This window comes from Bombus pyrosoma, linkage group LG1, assembly GCF_014825855.1.
Source record: "Bombus pyrosoma isolate SC7728 linkage group LG1, ASM1482585v1, whole genome shotgun sequence".
In the NCBI taxonomy this organism is placed as follows: Eukaryota; Metazoa; Arthropoda; class Insecta; order Hymenoptera; family Apidae; genus Bombus; species Bombus pyrosoma.
The window spans coordinates 3399919-3419015 of NC_057770.1; the positions used below are offsets into that span (position 1 = coordinate 3399919).

The 19097-nt window shown below is 35.2% G+C and overlaps 1 protein-coding gene across 9 annotated transcripts in view; it reads right to left on the bottom strand.

Moving 5' to 3' along the window:
- LOC122571259 (dystrophin, isoforms A/C/F/G/H) overlaps window positions 1-19097 on the bottom strand; it is a 438419-nt gene that overhangs the window by 410356 nt on the left and 8966 nt on the right. For 6 of the 9 annotated variants that reach the window (XM_043734851.1, XM_043734846.1, XM_043734824.1 and 3 more), the window contains 25 exons: window positions 15810-15871; window positions 15594-15686; window positions 14976-15053; window positions 14802-14894; window positions 14566-14655; window positions 14288-14486; window positions 14045-14193; window positions 11025-13994; window positions 10795-10947; window positions 10231-10392; window positions 9642-9944; window positions 9421-9564; window positions 9141-9311; window positions 8868-9050; window positions 8686-8802; window positions 8491-8610; window positions 6189-7592; window positions 5768-5992; window positions 5076-5591; window positions 4369-5006; window positions 3825-3972; window positions 3296-3409; window positions 3017-3193; window positions 2828-2935; window positions 2346-2457 (listed from right to left, as the gene is read on the bottom strand). In XM_043734851.1, coding sequence (XP_043590786.1) covers window positions 2346-2457; window positions 2828-2935; window positions 3017-3193; window positions 3296-3409; window positions 3825-3972; window positions 4369-5006; window positions 5076-5591; window positions 5768-5992; window positions 6189-7592; window positions 8491-8610; window positions 8686-8802; window positions 8868-9050; window positions 9141-9311; window positions 9421-9564; window positions 9642-9944; window positions 10231-10392; window positions 10795-10947; window positions 11025-13994; window positions 14045-14193; window positions 14288-14486; window positions 14566-14655; window positions 14802-14894; window positions 14976-15053; window positions 15594-15686; window positions 15810-15871 — 8529 coding nt within the window. The remainder of the gene's footprint in view (window positions 1-2345; window positions 2458-2827; window positions 2936-3016; window positions 3194-3295; window positions 3410-3824; window positions 3973-4368; window positions 5007-5075; window positions 5592-5767; window positions 5993-6188; window positions 7593-8490; window positions 8611-8685; window positions 8803-8867; window positions 9051-9140; window positions 9312-9420; window positions 9565-9641; window positions 9945-10230; window positions 10393-10794; window positions 10948-11024; window positions 13995-14044; window positions 14194-14287; window positions 14487-14565; window positions 14656-14801; window positions 14895-14975; window positions 15054-15593; window positions 15687-15809; window positions 15872-19097) is intronic. The other 3 variants (XM_043734833.1, XM_043734860.1, XM_043734867.1) reach the window with 3 other exon arrangements.

Sequence of the window (19097 nt, forward strand, 5' to 3'; positions counted from 1 at the left end):
TGAATATTTATCGATTAACAACGGATCCCTAAATTTCTACCATTCTTGGCTGCATCGATATTCGCTAATACATTGCTGAATTTTTTACACGTTGTCGCGCATATTATTTTCTTATTATATTCCACTGCCCTTGTCCTTGTTTCTTATAAAAAATTATTCAAAAGACTACTTTACTCTGTTCTTATAGAACGGAATAATCGTAACAAACCAGAAACTCGGTCGACTAATGTTACGCATTTGATCACGATAAGAGGCGAACCTCTGGGAGTGATTCGATAAGGGAAAGGCAGCATGAACGTATCCCTTCTTTGCATTCCTCAGGGAAACATAAAAAGAGACCGCCTAGATTTTTTTCCCTAATCGATCGGGCACAAGGAGAACTCGCTTATCCTCTCTTACGTATCAAATCAATGAACTCGCAACTCCCAACGACTATGAACCGTATGAATTTCCATTTACATCGAACTCGAACATTCCTGATGGCGACAGAATGGAAAAAATACTAAAACGATTAGCGAAGGACACAAGATAATAAAAGAGGATAATAAAAATAATATTATTCCAGAACATGGATCAAAAGCGCCAGCTTAATCCTTTTGTAGGCCCCCAAACTTTAGTCAAACGAGCTTGATTTCATCTGGATGTAACACCGAAAGGTCTGACAGAGGCGAAAGACAATGGAGAAAGGAAGCGTTGGAAACAGAGAACGAAGAAGAACAGAGAATAACGAAGCCTTAGCTATCTTCAGCCCGGTGGTGTTCTACCACGACTACATTAGGCGGCTTATCCGCTCATTATGCGGCCCGACGATCGCGCTTATACTACAAACCGTCGACCTTTCCGTTAAGCTCTCCGCTTTTGGATCAACAATCTCACGTTCTTCCTTCCTGAACCCGCCGCGATTAAATTCAACGCGATTCTGAATCATGCGCACTGCAGTAAAATTTTAATTCAGCTGGTTAATGGTCCTGTACCCGACGAGGGCTTAAGCCTTTTAGTAACAACGAGAAGTTTTAACGATTCTAACGTGCATTAACTCGTTCCAAATCTCACAATCTCGTTTGGAAATCGGCCTCTAATTAAAAGACGACACTCCTGGCAACATTTTTCAGTCCTGTTTGTGGATTATGTACTCGTTTCTTTTTCCTTCTTTTTATTTTAAAATGAAAATGTATCTTTTACGTAATGTTCTCTGCGATATACCTTTAACGTTGTTTCATTTTCCTAGATATACTTTTCCACTACTTTTGTTAACGATAACACGATTTCCTTCAAAGACGAATATAGCGACAATTAAAACGACAATTAGATCGAACGATCAATGCCCAAGTATGGATCGAGTTGGAACTTTTGTGATTATTTATTTGTTAAAGCATAAACGAGAAACATGGCGCAACTTCAAAATCGTACAGGTTTATTACGTCGATTCGTTTTCTGTCAAAGGATTCGAGCACGAATCGTTAGAGTCCCCGATTAAAAGAACGACGACACGGCGTAATTTATCGCCGTTGACAATTCTGAATGCATAAATCGATCGAGGGACGAAAGTAAAAAAAAGAAGGGAGTCCCGCTACTCGGTGAAAAGACTGCACTTAACGTGGCGGATATATATCGTTGTACGGGATGGAGTGGAAGTGATATGTGGCCACGCTTACCGGACCGACTAAACGTACTATTTATTGTTCAGTTGCCAGCTTCCTCGGAAAATTCTCCAACAGTCGCAAAGGCACACAGTTAGCAAGAGTTAGAACGGCTTTCATTGCTATTGAATTTTTAAAGGCCAACTGCACGCGACTACTTTCTCTACAAATTGCCGATATAAAGAAACCTGTTACGTGTTCGCGAGATGCACTTCGGATATACTGATTAAATAATAACATTCCATATCCGAAATTTAAATTTGAAAGAATGTTACATTTAAAAAATGCTTTACATCTGCTTTAGTTTTAAACACTTAGAGGTTAGGAAAAAGTAGATACATGCTTATTGTAGACAAGTAAATTGTAAAGATGTTTAAATATGGTCGAAATAAAAATGTTGAATTAAATAGTGGTTAAGAATTAACAAACGTATTACATATTCGATATACCAAGTCTGATTCTACTGTATCGAATAATACTCCATCTTACGGCGAACGTCAAAACCAGACAACCATCAAATTCAAATTGAACTCCTTTCCCGCGCATAGAATATGAAGCGCGATACGATATGACGAATCGTGCAATTAACATCGACATTAGCTAATACTAGTCGTTAAAAACATTGTATTTACGTCGATATCATCGGAAAAGTTACATTTATAAGATAATTTCTTCGTTTCAACGATCTAGATGTAAAAGACTCACCGATTGCTTGTGACGCCGGTCCAGCTACCACTGTAGTTTTGACCTCATGACTCGATGATTCTCCATTGTTCTTCACAAACTGCCAATCTTCTCTTAGCTTTTTCAATTTCTCCTATTAAAGACACAAGTGGTAGAACAAAACTGAACACGAAACAGAACACAAAGCGGAAAATAAAAATTATTAGCGCACGGTCTGCCCGCACGCCGGACCGTTAGTTCGAAAACTGATTTGTCAGAGCGCCATCTTTTAAACTTTAATTGTTCTACAGAATTAAAAGCATGAACATAGTAACAATTACTCTTTACATAGTTGGTACTTCGTCGTAACGAAATATTCAAATATTTAAATAGTAACTCTTTTATGCGGATATAATACGAATTTTGAAGCAGACAAACAATTTGGTGAGTGAAAATTTATTACAATTTACTCTTTTTGAAGAAAATTATATTATATTTACTGTAATATAAATTATTCTACTTACTTGTAATTCTACAGAAATAGGCTGTTTCGCAGACTCGCATTCTTTTTCTAAATTAGTATAATTCTCTAATACATCTTTTACTTCCATTTCTCGGTCTTCCACCTTAGTCTACAATATAAAATGTTCTTAATTTATTTTCTGCATAAAATTTTGCATTGCATTAAATATAATTAATACTTTCACGCTTACCATAACGTTATTAATAATTTCAGCTCGTTCTTGTTGGGACAATTCTCGGGATATATTTATTCTCGTTCGGGTTTCCATAACCCACGTCATAACATTATCCAAGGTACAAATATATTTTTTAAGAGATGCAAGTTTATTTTCAACGTATTCACGGTGACTGGAAAGGCTTGTGTTAGCCTAGAAAATTAATTTAAGTAAATTACTTAAATTATAATCGTTTACAATTTTACGACACATAATATTTCGATTTATGTATTTCAAATAAATTTAATATTATACCTTATCCATATCTGCAAGCAATTTATTACATTCATCTTCCCCCGAAGGAATACTGTTTTGATTTATTAAATTCTGTAACGCTCTCTTACGGGAGAAAAGTTCCTCTTGTCTAGCCTAAAGATGGTAATTATTTTAAATTAACATTTTTTATAAAATCCATTGTATATAAAGAATATTAATCTAATAGTAAAAGGAGCGACACAGATCATTGCTATTTATGTCTTGGCACACTCTAGATTGTGCAGTCATGGTATGGAAGATATTATTAGGTTCAGTTTCAATTTATTTGATAACGTTATAACGGCTACTACTTCAAGATACATATTCTATGATCAGATATTCGATAATAAAAATTTATTTAAATCGTTTATAAAAGTAATAAGTAATTTAGTCTTTATTCAAAACTGCACAGTGAAATTATAAACCAATATATGCTTTAAGAACATGTTAAATAATTACAGTGCCACGAATATTAACAGTTTATCTTTATGAAAGCTTTTAATTATTTTATAAATGTAAATAAACTTACCTTAATCAATGACAATCTTATTGATAAAGAGGTCTCATCTGAAGGATTTGCTGCTGACACCAATAAAGAATTGATTTGTTCTAAAATGTTATGAGCACTTTCTAAGATTCTGCCTTCGTTGTTCACTTTCTTTTCCATAGCAAAACTCCTTCAAAAAAGTATATAATTATTAAATACAATTCTAAAGATATAAAAACTATTCGTATACAAGTAACAGTGGTCTAAATTTTAAAAAAGATGTTTTCAAGAATTAAAATGTATAAAACATCGATATACAAAAAAAGACGTAAGTACAGTACAATTTAAATTCTAGTTAATTCATGCTTCTTAATTTACATAGAGGTTATTCTAAGTTGATCACTACAGCACCAAAGGCAAATCACAACTGAAATAGCTCAGTAAGAGAAAAAGCTTTGCCTTCAATACTACATACATACCAAAAACTTTGAATTGTTATTTCGTGTATTAACACATGAAACTCATAAACATTATAAACAATCTATTTGATAAAGCAATACAGATTATTATTGACATTTTTACATACTTTTCTTTTCGTGTATTTATGTCTGTTACAATATTTTGCCAACGCCGCTTTATCGTCTCAACCGTTTCTCTTAGTTCCACTATATCTTCAATTCTAGCACGACTTAAAATACTAGCACTTGAAACATTAATATTATTCATGGTTCGTTGCATTCTAGAGATCTCTTGCTCCAATTCAAATATCTTCGTTTTTGATACTTTACTCTGACCGAGAGAATTTAATTTTTTTAATGACTCTTCCGTTTTATCCATCCAGTCGGAAAACGTTCGACATGTGTTGCAAATTTCTTTCCACTTTTCGTGACATTTATTCCAACGATTATATCTTTCCACGTAACTTTGGTTGACATTTATCCATTCGTCCCGTAATTTATCACTCAAACGTCTAATTTGTTCGGCTTGCTCTCTTCTCAATTGCGAAGCAACATTTTCGAAAACGGTGTTGATCTCTTCAATACTCGGTTTTAGAATATTTAATGCATTGCTGATTTTTTTCAGACAATCTTCTTGACTCGAAAACATTTCGTAATCATCACCATTCAATGGTATAGAATTTAGAGATCTTGTCACAGTTACGACAGCCTCTCTGATCTTATTGACTCTTGCAGTAAATTCTTGCATATCAACTCCTCCTAAATCCTAAAGAACATAAGACCAATATAAACAAGACTCTTTAACTCAATCGAAAATGAGATGTATAAACATTACCACTTCAACTTTCTTGTCTGTCACATGCTTGTCCTTATCCTTGCTACCACTGAATCTTTTGAATTGTGAACTAACTTCTTGCCATCTACTGTTGATACTATATCGTATAGTTTCAGAATATCCAATATTTAATCTTTTCAATTCAACAGCCAAGTCGTTCAATTTTTTAATTTGTTCTTGTTTAGCATCAAATTCTATAGTAAACGATTCTAACTGGCCCTCGTAGTTATTTACTTGTTCAAGTTTCAATGGCACATCACGGAACCAGTCTTCAAACTCTGCTACTATGTTATTGTACTGTCGTAATAGTTCCTCTGCTCGTTGCGCTTGTGTGCGTCTTGTTTCTATTTCGGACATAACTTGGTGCCATTTACTTCTTAATTTATCTTGATGTTCATTTTTTATCTTCTCAGCCCTAACAGGATCGGATATGTGCACTGTCATGACTAGACCATCGCCTTTACTAATCAACGCTGCTGCATCTGGTGCAAGAGTACTAACTTCTGCTTTTAGTACCTGAAATACGCACATGTATTAGGATTAGGAATATATATAAATATATACCTAAAATTACGGAAATATCGGGTTAAATCAGAAATTTTTCTCCAGTTCTAGGATAGGGATCTCAATCCGTTCCGACTCAATTCCAACTTCGGGTACACAAGAGTACTTTAGAGTAACAGTATACAAACCTCCAGTCGCTTAGTTGGATCTTTTTCATTAGTAATGCCACCAATGCTCATCAACATGACATCCATCCTATGTAACATCCGTTGTGCAGCTTGTTCAAATTCCAAGATACTTTTTTCCAAGCCAGTTCTGGATAAACTAGTTGAAACTTTGAAAGACCTCTTCTCACTAGAAAATTTTACTTCTGCTTTCTGTTGTATTTCCTGTGATAATTTTTCAGCCTGTATCTATATGTAACAAAATTATAAGAAATTTTATAAAGTATTAAACTCCTTCATATTATGTTAGCCTTCACCTATTATTATGTATCTACCAAATATTAAAATTATAATTGCAATTATTATGCACGAATTATATTATTAATAATACATAACATATACAAGGTAGATCTTACAATGGCAAGATATGTGTTATTAGAATTACCTTGCCCAAGAGGTGCTCAACATGCTCTCCTAAATTTAGATCTTCTCCATCTGAGCTGGAACTTCCAACATCAATTTCCGTGTCATCGGAAAAAATTAAAACATCATCTGTTTCTTTATCGCTTCCATAGAAGCTTTCACAATCTTCTAACGTATCGTCTTTTGAGATACTTCTAGTACGTCTGAATAACAATAATTTCGTGTTTTTTTCATCAGCATTATGATTGGTAGTATTACGTGATTTTGAAAAATCTGTATCTTTTTTCGATGTCAATTCTTTGCCATTACTGTGCTCTTCCCTGCCTTTTCTAGGACTGATCTCTGACGTGACAGAAAGATCAGCGGTACATTTTGAGTTTAACTTTGCGTTCATTTCATTATCTTCAAGTATAAGATATTCAGCTATGCTATCCGTATCTTTCCACATGGAATTTTTTTCAAATCTATTTACTTTACACGAGAATTGCGGACTTTTTATTAACTTGCGATTCGAAATTTGATTATCCGATGCGTCATCCTCAACATCTAATTTAAGAGTTAATTTTTTAATGCTTTTTGCCGAATATGGGTCTACTGTTCTTTTCTTTTTTAAAATAGGAACAAGTTCTCTTTTCTTATTAACAGTTTGATTTCCACTACTAACTGCACTACATATTTTTACCCTAGATTCTTTATCTTCTGTATCAGTATCTACTGACTCTGGTTCTGTTTCTGTGTCTTCAATAATCTCTACTCTTTCAACAACTTGTGGCATTAATCCTACACTGACATTCGCACTTGGTAATATTACGTGATCTTCGGGAGATGCAACTGATTTTATTATTTCCATTTCTCTCACTTCAACGATACGGAAGGGATTCATCTGTGTGTTATAGTCGAACGGTTTTGAATCTGTTGTAATCAGTGTATTAGAAGAAACTTGGGAAAACAATGTGCTATTTTTCGACAAAAAGAATTCTTCATCGGTCATATACACATCTGTATCAGGGGATGAAGAAGATGGATCGTCATCTATATGAACGACTTGTGGTTGAGAGGTTTGAACAACATCGGGTACAGAACTCATATCTAATTTTCGTCTAACAGTCCTACTAACATCTACGATTTTAGCTTTTACTTTCTCAGATTTTACGGAAGATTTCCGACTTCGATGAACGATATCAACTGGTGAACTTTCAGGTGTATGTATAACATTACATTGACTTTCATCAAATGCAGGATTAAGATATCCTATACCATATACCTCCTCATTTTCATCTATCAATTTATTTTCTTTTTTAGTTAGTTGCACCGAAGTTTGATCCGGCTGTTTAGACAATTTAGTGCGTCCATAATTGTCTCTCCCCTTAGTTTCTCCCACCTTACTTTTTATTAATAAATTGTCTGTGATTTTGTGGATCCATTCCTGTGAAAATATGATAGGTAACAGAAAATTCATGGACAGGCGTTAATTGAAAGAGCATTGTTAATAGTGTGACAATATCAAGCATGGCCAAAATGAAAGTGACAATGCATTTCATTGTGCAAACAAAGCTTTTTCTTTGCGTGTATCCATCACCAGTATAAAAATTTGGAACACATTTCTGTTCATTCCTTATTCGTTGCTTTTGCAAATCATATTCAGACTTCTGTATAAAATTCTATACAAGGGGAGAGACAATATCATAAATAACTGATCAATGACAAGTATTTTCCATCCACCAAAGTCTATGTCTGCTTTTTATTATTAATGGCAGTATTATTTACATAGATAGAGACACCTCTTGGACAGCTCCATAACATTCACGAATATGTACCAATATAACTTATACATAATATTTGTACAATAATGTGTTAAACATGTACATAGTATTAACAATCAAACTTAAGAGGTAGAATTACATATAATTGATTTACACATAAATCTTTAAAAAAAATTCATTATATGCTTTAGTGAACTAAAAAATAAATGCAAAGCAAAAGAATTCATAAAAAAATAATCAAAAAAAGAAAGCTTTATTAATAAAATTTTAAAGCCTCAAATGTGAAAGATTGACGTATTACATCAATTATCATTTTTAGTGGAACTGAAACATTAGTTTATAGAAATGATATAATCATACTCTTAATATATATATATATAAAAATATATATATATTGAAAATTTGTCTTGATGAGATATACGTAATGGTACTATAAAGCACAAGCATTACATATACCAGATGTTAAGATAAAGAAGAAGCAATACAAGCCATGAGGAAACAAGCAATGAATGATATTTAAATTTATTATACGAAAATATGTACATATATAACTACACATACCTGTATTCTATTAGATATATCCTCCCACTTCTTGCAGACGTCTGAAACTTTCGGATAATAGGTATAACGTTGAAGTTGATTGATTTTTGGTTTTGCCTCAATCATTTCACTTTGTACAGCCTAAAAATTAATCATTGAATAAATACGTAAAGTAAAATCCCATTTCATGTAGCGCAATCTTAAAATATTGATTACTTTGCATTGTTCAAAATGATTTTCCGTTAACTGATCAACTGGAACACCATCCAATTTATTTAGCTTTTCCTCTACTTGTAACAGCCAAGCCGTTATTTCATCAACATTAGGCTCTTCCTAAAAGTACGAAAATTTGTTCACCTCATTTATTACACCAATTTCTTTGTATATGATGGATTTACCTCTGAAGCATTACATAGTCTTAATCTCTTCTCAGTATATGCTAATCTCGTAACAATGTCTGATAACTTTTCTTTAAATTGCTCTAAATACATTGGGTCACAAAGTTTTGAAAATTCTTCCTGGGAATTTAGCAACTTGTCTTTCACAACATTTAATCGCGGTATTACTTCTGTCAGAGTTTCCTATTTAAACAATTTCATAATCATTTGTTTTGATATAAAGATTATTAAAAATCGTGGAATCTAAATCTACTTATGTATTTATGCACTTACTCGTACATATATTGCATTAACTGGAAGATCAGGCATATTTTTTTGTGTATCTAATTCTTTGTTAATACTATCTATGGACATATTAATATAAGACATATTTTTATACATATCACGTGATAAATCCAAAGCAGTTTCTAAACATGCTTTCGATTCAGTTATATGTAAACCCAACTGTAATAATGAAATATAAATATAATAACAAATATAATGTATAAACAGAACGATTGTACATGGAAAGCAGTACTACTAAAAATATACATTGATATTAAACATGTATTACCTTGTTGTACAATTCTTTTAGCATATCAATACGCCGAGAAAATTTTTCTGGTTCAGTAACACTTTTTTCTTCAACTAATTTTCTACCAGTTAGAATAATATTTTCTATCTCACTTTTAATTTCACTTAATGTTTGATAAAAGCGCTATAAATGAAAAAGCAGATTTTTCACAACTTGAACATCTATGAAAAATAAAATTTACGAAGTATATAATTAATTACCAGACAATGTTTAAGTTGACCTTCAATAGCTTCTGGATCTTCTGATGATAATTCCAATAAACAGGTTGCTTCTTCTATTCCTCTGAGTTCTCGCAGAGCTCTGGATAATCTCGGTTCTAAATTCGTTGGACATCGGAAACGTTGGAATTTCTTTTGAACTTCTGAGAATTTTTGTTCAATAAGAGTCAGTTGTTCTTGCAGTCTAAATGCAGCTTCTTGCTTTCCAGAAGCTTTGTATGATTCGATTTGTAATGCCATTTCTTGAAGCGTCGAACGCTGATGCTCCATTTCTTCCATTAATTTCTAAAATATATATACCTGACTCGTACAACTATCATCACAAAATTTAGATCTTATTCTAAGTCTAGTTCTTTGTTTATACATTACACTCTTATATATATTTTTACAAAATACATAGACAACATTTTTATCATGCTTCCTTGAAGCAATGCTTTATGTACAATGTTTATTAATATAAGAAAAAAAGATGAATTTAGTACACATATTATGTTTACACATTTTTTATACATTTGCAGAAACTTTCAAACATACGCTTAGTAAATGGTAAGAAAAAGTTTCACTAACAGACCTGATAATCATGAGGCAAATCATCAGCAGTAAGGTCGCAGTCAAGACGTGCAGTTAGTACAGAATCTATTTGCGTTAGGGAGTGCTGAAGGGCAAGAATACGTCCTTCTGATTGTTGCGCTTGCTTCACTGATCCTTCCAGCAGCTTTGCTCGCTGCCCTGCCTACTCAAAATATAATTCTAATTTTCTGTATAACTTAATTAAACAACTTCGTTGAATAAACTATTGTTTAAATGTATTTACCAAACTTAAACAATTATAAATATATAAAAATTTATCAACTTAAAGATATGGGGAAATTTTAAAAAATTCACCTGAATAACATATTTTCTTTGTACAGCATTATAATTTCAAACACAAAAGTAAAAAGCTTCATAATTCATACAAGCAAGAGTAATCTTTCAAAGCAGAATAAAAAACTAACATCTTTAAATAGATATGTCTAAGATAAGTACTTAAGTTTTCCTTGGCAATGATGCATGCAGTTAAGAATAAATACAACTGTTTGTTATGAACAGAATCAATAATTCAAGCATTATGACATTACATATAACAGTGACATACCTGATTATTTAGGCTCTCCCAACGACTCGTTAAGCTTTCTACATCTGCTTGAATGGACTGCATCATGATATTACTTTCAACCAACTGTTTACCAATTTCTTGTATCTTTTCAAGCCTTATTTCTGGATGATTTCGTATGTAATTCTCTAAATCCTTTTTAAAAACAAGAATTCGTTACTTTTCATACAAACCATAAAAATTTGCATGGTACTATTAACGTGTAAACTTACATCAAGTTCCTCTGATATTTCTTCAGCATCTGCAGCACTTTCTGTCGATCTCTTCAATCGTTTATCTAATTTATCCAACCAATCACTTTCTTGCGCAACTAAAGCACGGAATTCACCATATTCGTGGCTGGCATTTTGTAAATGTCTGTATCGTTCATAAATACGATCTGTAACATCTGTCCAGCGAGCATTTAAAAACGTAAATCGTCTACCAAGTTCTTGTACCGAAGATCCTTCAGAACTTAACAATTTATCATTACCCATTTCGTTTAGATTTCTAAATTCTTCTACTCGTTTATCTATTTTTTCTTTTAACGACTGATATCGGCCACGAACTTGAAACAGTTCAACGGAAGATGTTATTTTAGTTTCAACTGGTATTTCTTTTTCTAAGGTCGACAACCACTTCGTAAAATCTTCTATCCCATTTATTATTTCATCATTCTTTTTCAATGTATCCTCATATTTATCATTTAAACTTTTAGCACCGTCAACGATAGCATTCCACTTATGTGATACAACGTCCAGCTTATTGTTTAATACATTCGCAAATTTTGGTTCAGAATTTTCAAGCAATCTGTTTGTAGAGATTTGAAGTTTTTCTATTCGAGGTTTTGTTTGATTTATATCCTCACAAAAAGATTGAATTTGCTTTAATTTAAATTCCATACATTCGATATTATTTGACACGCTATCTTTCGATAATTCTTCTAGATACTGATTTGACTTTTCAAGCCAACTTTGAAGATCCAAGAGCTCGTTATTAAATACCTTTAAAGTATCTATATCTCTCAATAAGTTTTGTTGCCGTTCTTCTAATATTATAGGTATATCACTCCATTTGGTGATAAGATCTTGTAATGCATCTTTAAGTCTTTGTCCCTGAGAATCGCCACTGGTTTTCATTATTAGCTCGTGTCCAACACTATTTACATAATTAAAATTCTCTTGGTGCTCGTTCAGAGAATTTTGTAAATCATTGAATTTTTGTAATTGTTCTGCCATTGTCTTATCATCTGACATCACTATATGCTCTGACAATAATGTACTCTCCACATTATTAATAAAAGAAGTAAGATTAGCAACTGCATCCGTATATTTCTTTGGTGGTGTTTTATCAACAGCATCGTTTAATTCGGTTAACCTTTCAGACAATATTTTGTACAATTTGTCCCAATTACGAACAAAAGTTTGTATATCAGCATTTAAACTAACAGTTTCATTGCTACCAGTTTGATTTTCCGACAATTCTTTGATTTTTTCTGACAATTTCTTAATGCGCTCCTCGTGAGATTTCATTGACTTCAATTTTACCCTGAACGGTTCTACTTGATTGTTTCCTTTATTTGAATCAAACCATTTAGTATAGCTATCTAACATTAAATTTAAACTAGCCAATTCCGTTCGGAATTTTTTCACTTCTTCTAAATATTCTATACGAGTTTTTATTTCTTCAAGTCGATTGTTAGTTGCCATCCAACAATTCTGTATGTCTTTGATTTTTGTTTCCTCTGCTTCGACCGATTCATTTGCATCTCTTAGTTCCTCGAGAAGCTGTTTCCCTAAGTCTAAAACTCTGTTATAGTCATCTTTATGTGCCTCTATATCAGCTATTGTATCATTGTAAACGACTTTCTTCTCTTCGATGCTCAATTCGTCAAATACTCCCTCCGATCGTCCAATTTCTAAATCAACATAATCGAGCCATTTATACAGATTATGTAACGCAGATTCAAATTCGTGCTTAGCTGTACTATCTATACGACGTTTCTTCGAATCACTGTGAGGTGTGGAAGCTGCAGTAATTTCTTCCTTATAAGCGATACTTGTTACTGTTTCAGACATCCATTCGTTGCCTGTAATCATTGTTGTTTCCCTCTCAGTCTTTAGATCAAACTCAAATCCGGAATTCGTTATCCTCTGCGTCTGTACTTCCATTATCTGCCCCACCGCTTCCCAGCGATCTTGCAAATTTTCGATCTTTTCTAATATGTTAATACACTCTGGCGAAGTACTTTGTCCCTCTAGTTCTTGAACGGATTCTTGCAAAGACGTTAACTTCCTTTGATTTGCATCCATATCCATTTTCAGAATTTGTAATTTTTTAATTCTTTCCAACACTTCGCCAATCTCGGACGCTGGATTTGCTTCCATTTGTTTTAACGTGATCTCAGTTTCACTCAACCATGATACTAATCTTTTGTAATCGTCATTAACATTTTGCCAAAGCGAAGAAAAAGCTTGCAAACGTTGCCTTCTTTCTTCTTTCCATTGACAAATGTGAGTCCATCGCTCTCCGAGAGCAGATAACTGATCTTCCATTTGCGCGTAAACTGCTTCAGAGTTTTCTTCATCCACGACAACCACCATGTTTCTCATACCATCGACGATTCCCTGTTGCGCTGCAATATCTTGTTCTAGTTCGTTTAACAGTTTTAGTTGATCATCCAAAGCGGATTGATTTAGTTCGATCGTTGCCATTAGCGATATCCTATCTTCAGTCCTCGTTAACCACTGCCGCAATGCATCTAACTGGCCTTGCTGCATTTGCATAAGAACCTCGTGAATTTTAGTTTGCCTTTCCATCGCACGCATTCGAAGCCCTTCCCATCGAGAATTTAATAACGACATTTGAACCCGAACTTCGTGCTCCTCATCCTTGTGTAAACCGCCTTCTGCTAATAATCTCGCACCTTCCTCCAATACAGCACCGACTCCATCCTGATGTCCGGACAACTCCACCAAAAATGTTTCGTGTTCGTGAAATTGTTGCTTCAATACTTCTAAACTAGATCCGGGCTCTGGAGCGTGATTTAATTTATCTTCCGCCTCCAAGAGCCAGGTCAAAACTTCCTCGAGAGCAACTTGATAACCACCAAGTTCTACAGACACGTTCGTTGCGAGACTCATCGGCCGCGACGTTGGCGTTCCAAAGTTTGTGAAAGATAGAGTATTCTGCAAAGAAACATTCTTAAAAAGACACATATAATTACTAAGCTACGCGAAATCAGATTGAATACCTCTGCTCCTGGTGTCGTAACCGGGCTACTATCACTCGCCACTGATAGATCCAACTCGCCTATATCGTCTCCAGAATGAGGTAATGATTGGAAAAGACACATAACGTACATCATTATTGATTTTTTATCCGGCACCGATGTATTCACATCTGTTACAACATAAAACGTATATGTCGGTCTTAAACTTCATAAACTAGATGTTAGTAATTAGTACAGATATTAATAATTTTTCATTTAATTTACCTTCTGGATCCAATAAACGTTCGATATCTAATTGTTCTTGGGCAATGCGAAATGCATGATCTAATCTGGCATTCGGATGTTTACGCGCTATGTTATTGAAATCGAATAAATGTGGTTTCCATTTATGAAGAATCGCATTAAACGCCAGACCATCCGACCAAGATGTCGTGAAGTTTTTAATGTCAACCCCAGGGTAATTCTAAAAACCACGTGCGTCTCAAAAATTTGTTACACAAATAGCTAAAAAGGTTGATTTTATCCTTCGAACGAGATTTCACCTGTGAATTTTGACGACACCATGCCAAAAGAGTTTTCTCCAGATTTGTTTGTTGCAATTCCGTCATTAAATCCTTCAGATGGTAATGTACCTAAATAAGCATTTCATTTAATATCAGATAAATGATGTATTGTACGTCTACAACGTAAGATTACATAGATGATAAGCGATAAAAACGAGTTCAATATTTGCCGATAAGCTTTATTCACAGTAAATTGACCCAGCCATAAAACTGACCTGCCAGTGTAGAATAATACTCCATACTAATCCGAGTGTTAGCTTAGGATTCCCGTCAACTATATCGTTGCTGCTAATATTTACGAGTTTCACCTAGGAGTAGTGTAAAGGATATCAATTAATTTGCATCTCTTATACTTTCTCTCATAATTGGGCACAATGTTAGCAACTCACGTTATTCTGCTCGAGAATTTGCAAAGCTTTGTTAACGTTATTCAGATGATGAACTCTCATTCGACCGCGTTCTCTTTTCTGTAATAAATAAATCAACACAATGAAGAAAAAAGAGATAATTAACGTAGAAATACAGGAATGTAAATAGCCAACATTTAAGCGGCTGTAATTATCTCTATGTGGCTGTCGTAAAAAGGATTAATAAAAAGTAGGAAATAAATCATAAATAATGCGATTTAAAGTGAGATTATATAAAGGAAATCTTCCGAGTGACTAAAGTTGCCCGTGAAATGACACGAATCCGCGTAACGACGCATATTTTTCCCTCGGAATACTCTTACGCCTACTGTGCGTAGATAATCCGCACTCTCATGCAAATATTCGTAATACTCGATAGGAGCACCTGCTTGGAATTCTATTCGTACACCTCGTAATGTAAACACGAGACGCGCTATTGCGAGGACTAGTCCTTTTAAAAAAAGAACAACTGTCAGCGGAATGTTTAGAAGATTACATCATATGCGAAATAAAAATATCGCTTGTGTCTCGTTATGGGCTGTCGCGCCTATGCGTTTCGATTATATAATCCTTCACCTCCACTGCAAATTCTTTACTTACGTAGACTTTCGACGTAAGGACTTCCAACAGGGATAGTAATCGATTGCCATCTCTTAAGTCAACGAATAAATCAGAAATCGGCTCGTGGTGATTCTGTATAAAAAGTTTCAATGAATATGCATGTTTGATAAATAATTCTTACATTAGTGGGATCACGAAGTCTTACTCGTATGAATCCTTACTCTCACTCGTAATTTTAAACAACGTAGTACATACCTTAAGCAACTGTGAATTTATCCATTTCGCAAACGTTTTCTTTTGTACGTCTTCCCGCTCATCTGCAATATACGTATACAATAATCGTTACAACAATCGCAGAATAATCGTTTTTAATTTACAAAGGTCAATATATACTGTACTCGTATCGTTGAACATACATTTGTAATTTAACGCGGAGAGTTCATTAATAACGATGTGGTGTTTCTTAATAATTAAATAACGTTCAGAGCGATTACGATAATCATATTTTCAAGTAGTTGAGGAAATGAATTAGGAAAATGGAAGGAAACATTACGTATCTGATGTATATTAATGATATATTTATCAGAGATGACAATGTACATCGTGCGACACATATTATTTTCGATGATTTACATAGAAGCAAGAAAGTCTAATCTCGCGTTATCGTTCAAAAGAAAAAGAGGGGAAAAAAAACGACGAGTTTTGATTTAAATATCTTGTTTCTACAACAACAGCAGTAGTTTCATTGTCATTTGGACACCACCGCGAAATTATTGTCGACGTGGCAACGGCGGCTCGTCATCTATCGCGTTGACACTCATTGACCCCGGTAAATGCAGCAGTAAACTCTTGAAATTTAGGTCGGCCAACAGAAAGTTATAAGCACGATGCTTAAATATGTACCTGTGGCCGGATTCTGTGGGGCTAGCGATTTTTCACGAGTCACGAGAATTTCGTTTCAGAGCCATACGATATCACCAAGTTAGGATGAGTAACCATCCGCTCGAAATCTGAGGACCAACGACAAATCTTTGGTGCGCGAACAACTGGAATGATTCACCGTGTACTTTGATCAGCGTGGTTGTCTACTCGTTCTTCCTATATCTACGAGAGTCCTTTAAAACCTGACGCAACCGCATACATTAGCTCGATTTTTACCAGAAACCAGAATATTCAGATTCCGATCATATATTACTTTATACCGATCGACGCTGCAAATTCTTAATCGAACAAATAATATCGTCCGCACATCCTCTAAATCACCTACGCTCTCTTCAAACTATCGTCGTTCGTCATTGTTTTCCTCTTTTTCTTTTTTTTTTTTTTTTTTTCGTCCAATACTTGGAATTATTGGCAAACGAAATATCTGGACAACGTTAAGTCCATCGATATCAGCAACGTTATTAGTCATTGAGACCGTATCAGAGTGATTGGCGCCAGGCGATCCAGAAAGCTATGCATTTTTCGGCCCACATTTCTACAAATAAGCAAATGGAAAAGAAACGCGACAAGCATGCGGACGTCACTGACCAACGATGAATGAATGGAACGAGCGTGCTTATCTTACGTTCGGAAGGATAGACGATAGCAGAGTGAACGAAAGGGGAAACGAGGGGGACAGAAATCGCGAATGGCGATCACGTAGCCGAAGCAAAGTATGCCGTAAGATACGCGCACGAGAGCGTACGTCTTTCCTGGCCGGGTATCGGCCAACGTGGAGCCTTTCCTTACGAAACCGTGCCGCTTCCGAATATGGTGCATCGAGTTCTTTTGCACCGTCGTTCGATCGCCAGTTTTCTTTGCGCGATCACCGTGTCTCCACCCTCTGGTTCCCCGTCGTTTTCTGCCAGAAAATTCAATCGTGTCACGTAAATCGCACCACTTCCTGCGCTCTCGATCAGGCCAACCTACGCAACCGAGAGTAACGACCACTGGAACGATTGTTCGATGGTGATGCACGTTAGACACGCTACTAATAGGACGTGGTATTTACTCGTCAAATTGAGAAGAAGTCAGTTAACTGGTTTAAAAATATCTCCTCAATGGAAAACTCGCCTTCTAATTGGAACGATGATTCACGCTAGAAATCAAAACGAAAGAGCTTCTATCATTTGCGGGAATTTTATTTACGAGATACTACAATTCCAGAGAAGATAATCCGTCGACTTGATGTTTGGAGTAAAGATCGAGTAAATAGTTTCCTGTCTGGTACAACATTTGGAATTCATTCTAGCTACATAGAACCCTAACGTCTTGGATCTTATGAATTTTAAAAACATGCTTCCTGCGTCGCTGGAAAGAATTCAAAACGATAGGGTATCGAGACATTGTTTACGAAAAGAAGATGCTAGAGCGACGACAAGCTTGGAGATGGTTGTACATGATGGATGTAACGGAATTTCAGAGCTGAGGTCATCCAGCTTTCATGCTATCAAACGGGAAACGTGGACCTTAACATTGTCGCGAATACTGCGCAGTCTTTCTGTTAACCGTTACCGGTTGTTTCTATGCCAACGACGGAACGTAAGCAGATTTTTCACGTTAACCGGTAACATAGGGTCGAATTAAGTCGCATCAGAGAGACAAGCAAAACGCACGCAGTTTATACTAACTCCTCTAAATTACAAGATCGAGTACAGTACAGAACTGTCGATAAATATAAATCGAAGCTCTACGAACGAAGAGATACGTTGCTTCAAGAAGACAGTGAAATTACCTTGACCGGTGTCCAAGTGAAAACTACTGCGGCGCGAAGATATGTACCTTAAGCAAATAGAGAACTACCTATGACTCGACATTTCGCATAATACAGTCCCATATATCACCGGTAACAGCAAAATGCGGGGTATCGATGGAAGCTATGCGTCCGAGCCGTGAAACCGTTAAATCAAATTGTTCTCGAGTCTATCGATTTCCCTATTATCTTGGAAAGGTGCGTATCATCGGTATCGGAGAGGACGAATTAAAAACTAAAAGTTTAAAAGGAAACGAAACAGCTGTGCGCACGTGTCGCGCAAACTATTCGTAACGAAAGTCTATCCTTAACGTTCGGTAAAATCCAAAGATGGGTTCGAGTGTTTATATGCACATGCACATCTGCTGGCTCACTTTCGTGGCAACTAACGTAAACAACGGTGGCCAAGTATGAAGTACGCGAGAGAGTACCGTGTACACGACACTATACCGTTCCGAGATGTGACACAGAAAATTGATTACCTTCTGATAAGGTTAAAACTTTACTCTGCGAAATAGAACAAAATTCCAGTGCACGTTTATCGGAGAACTTTGAAATTGATTTTCGCTTACGCGAACGAAACGAAAGATAAGATTCGCTGCGACTTGTAGCGTATACAAGTTTCGTATGTCTCGGCTCGAGTGATTTCCGAATCTGCAACAATTGCCACGAGCTACCCTTTCCATGATCGCGAGGGTTGAACGAACGGCAAAAGTTCGGCGCGCGTAATGCTATTAACGCCTCGATAATATGCTACATCGCCGAGAAAACAGTGCCAGCCATCTGAAACCACCGCTAAACTTAGCTAA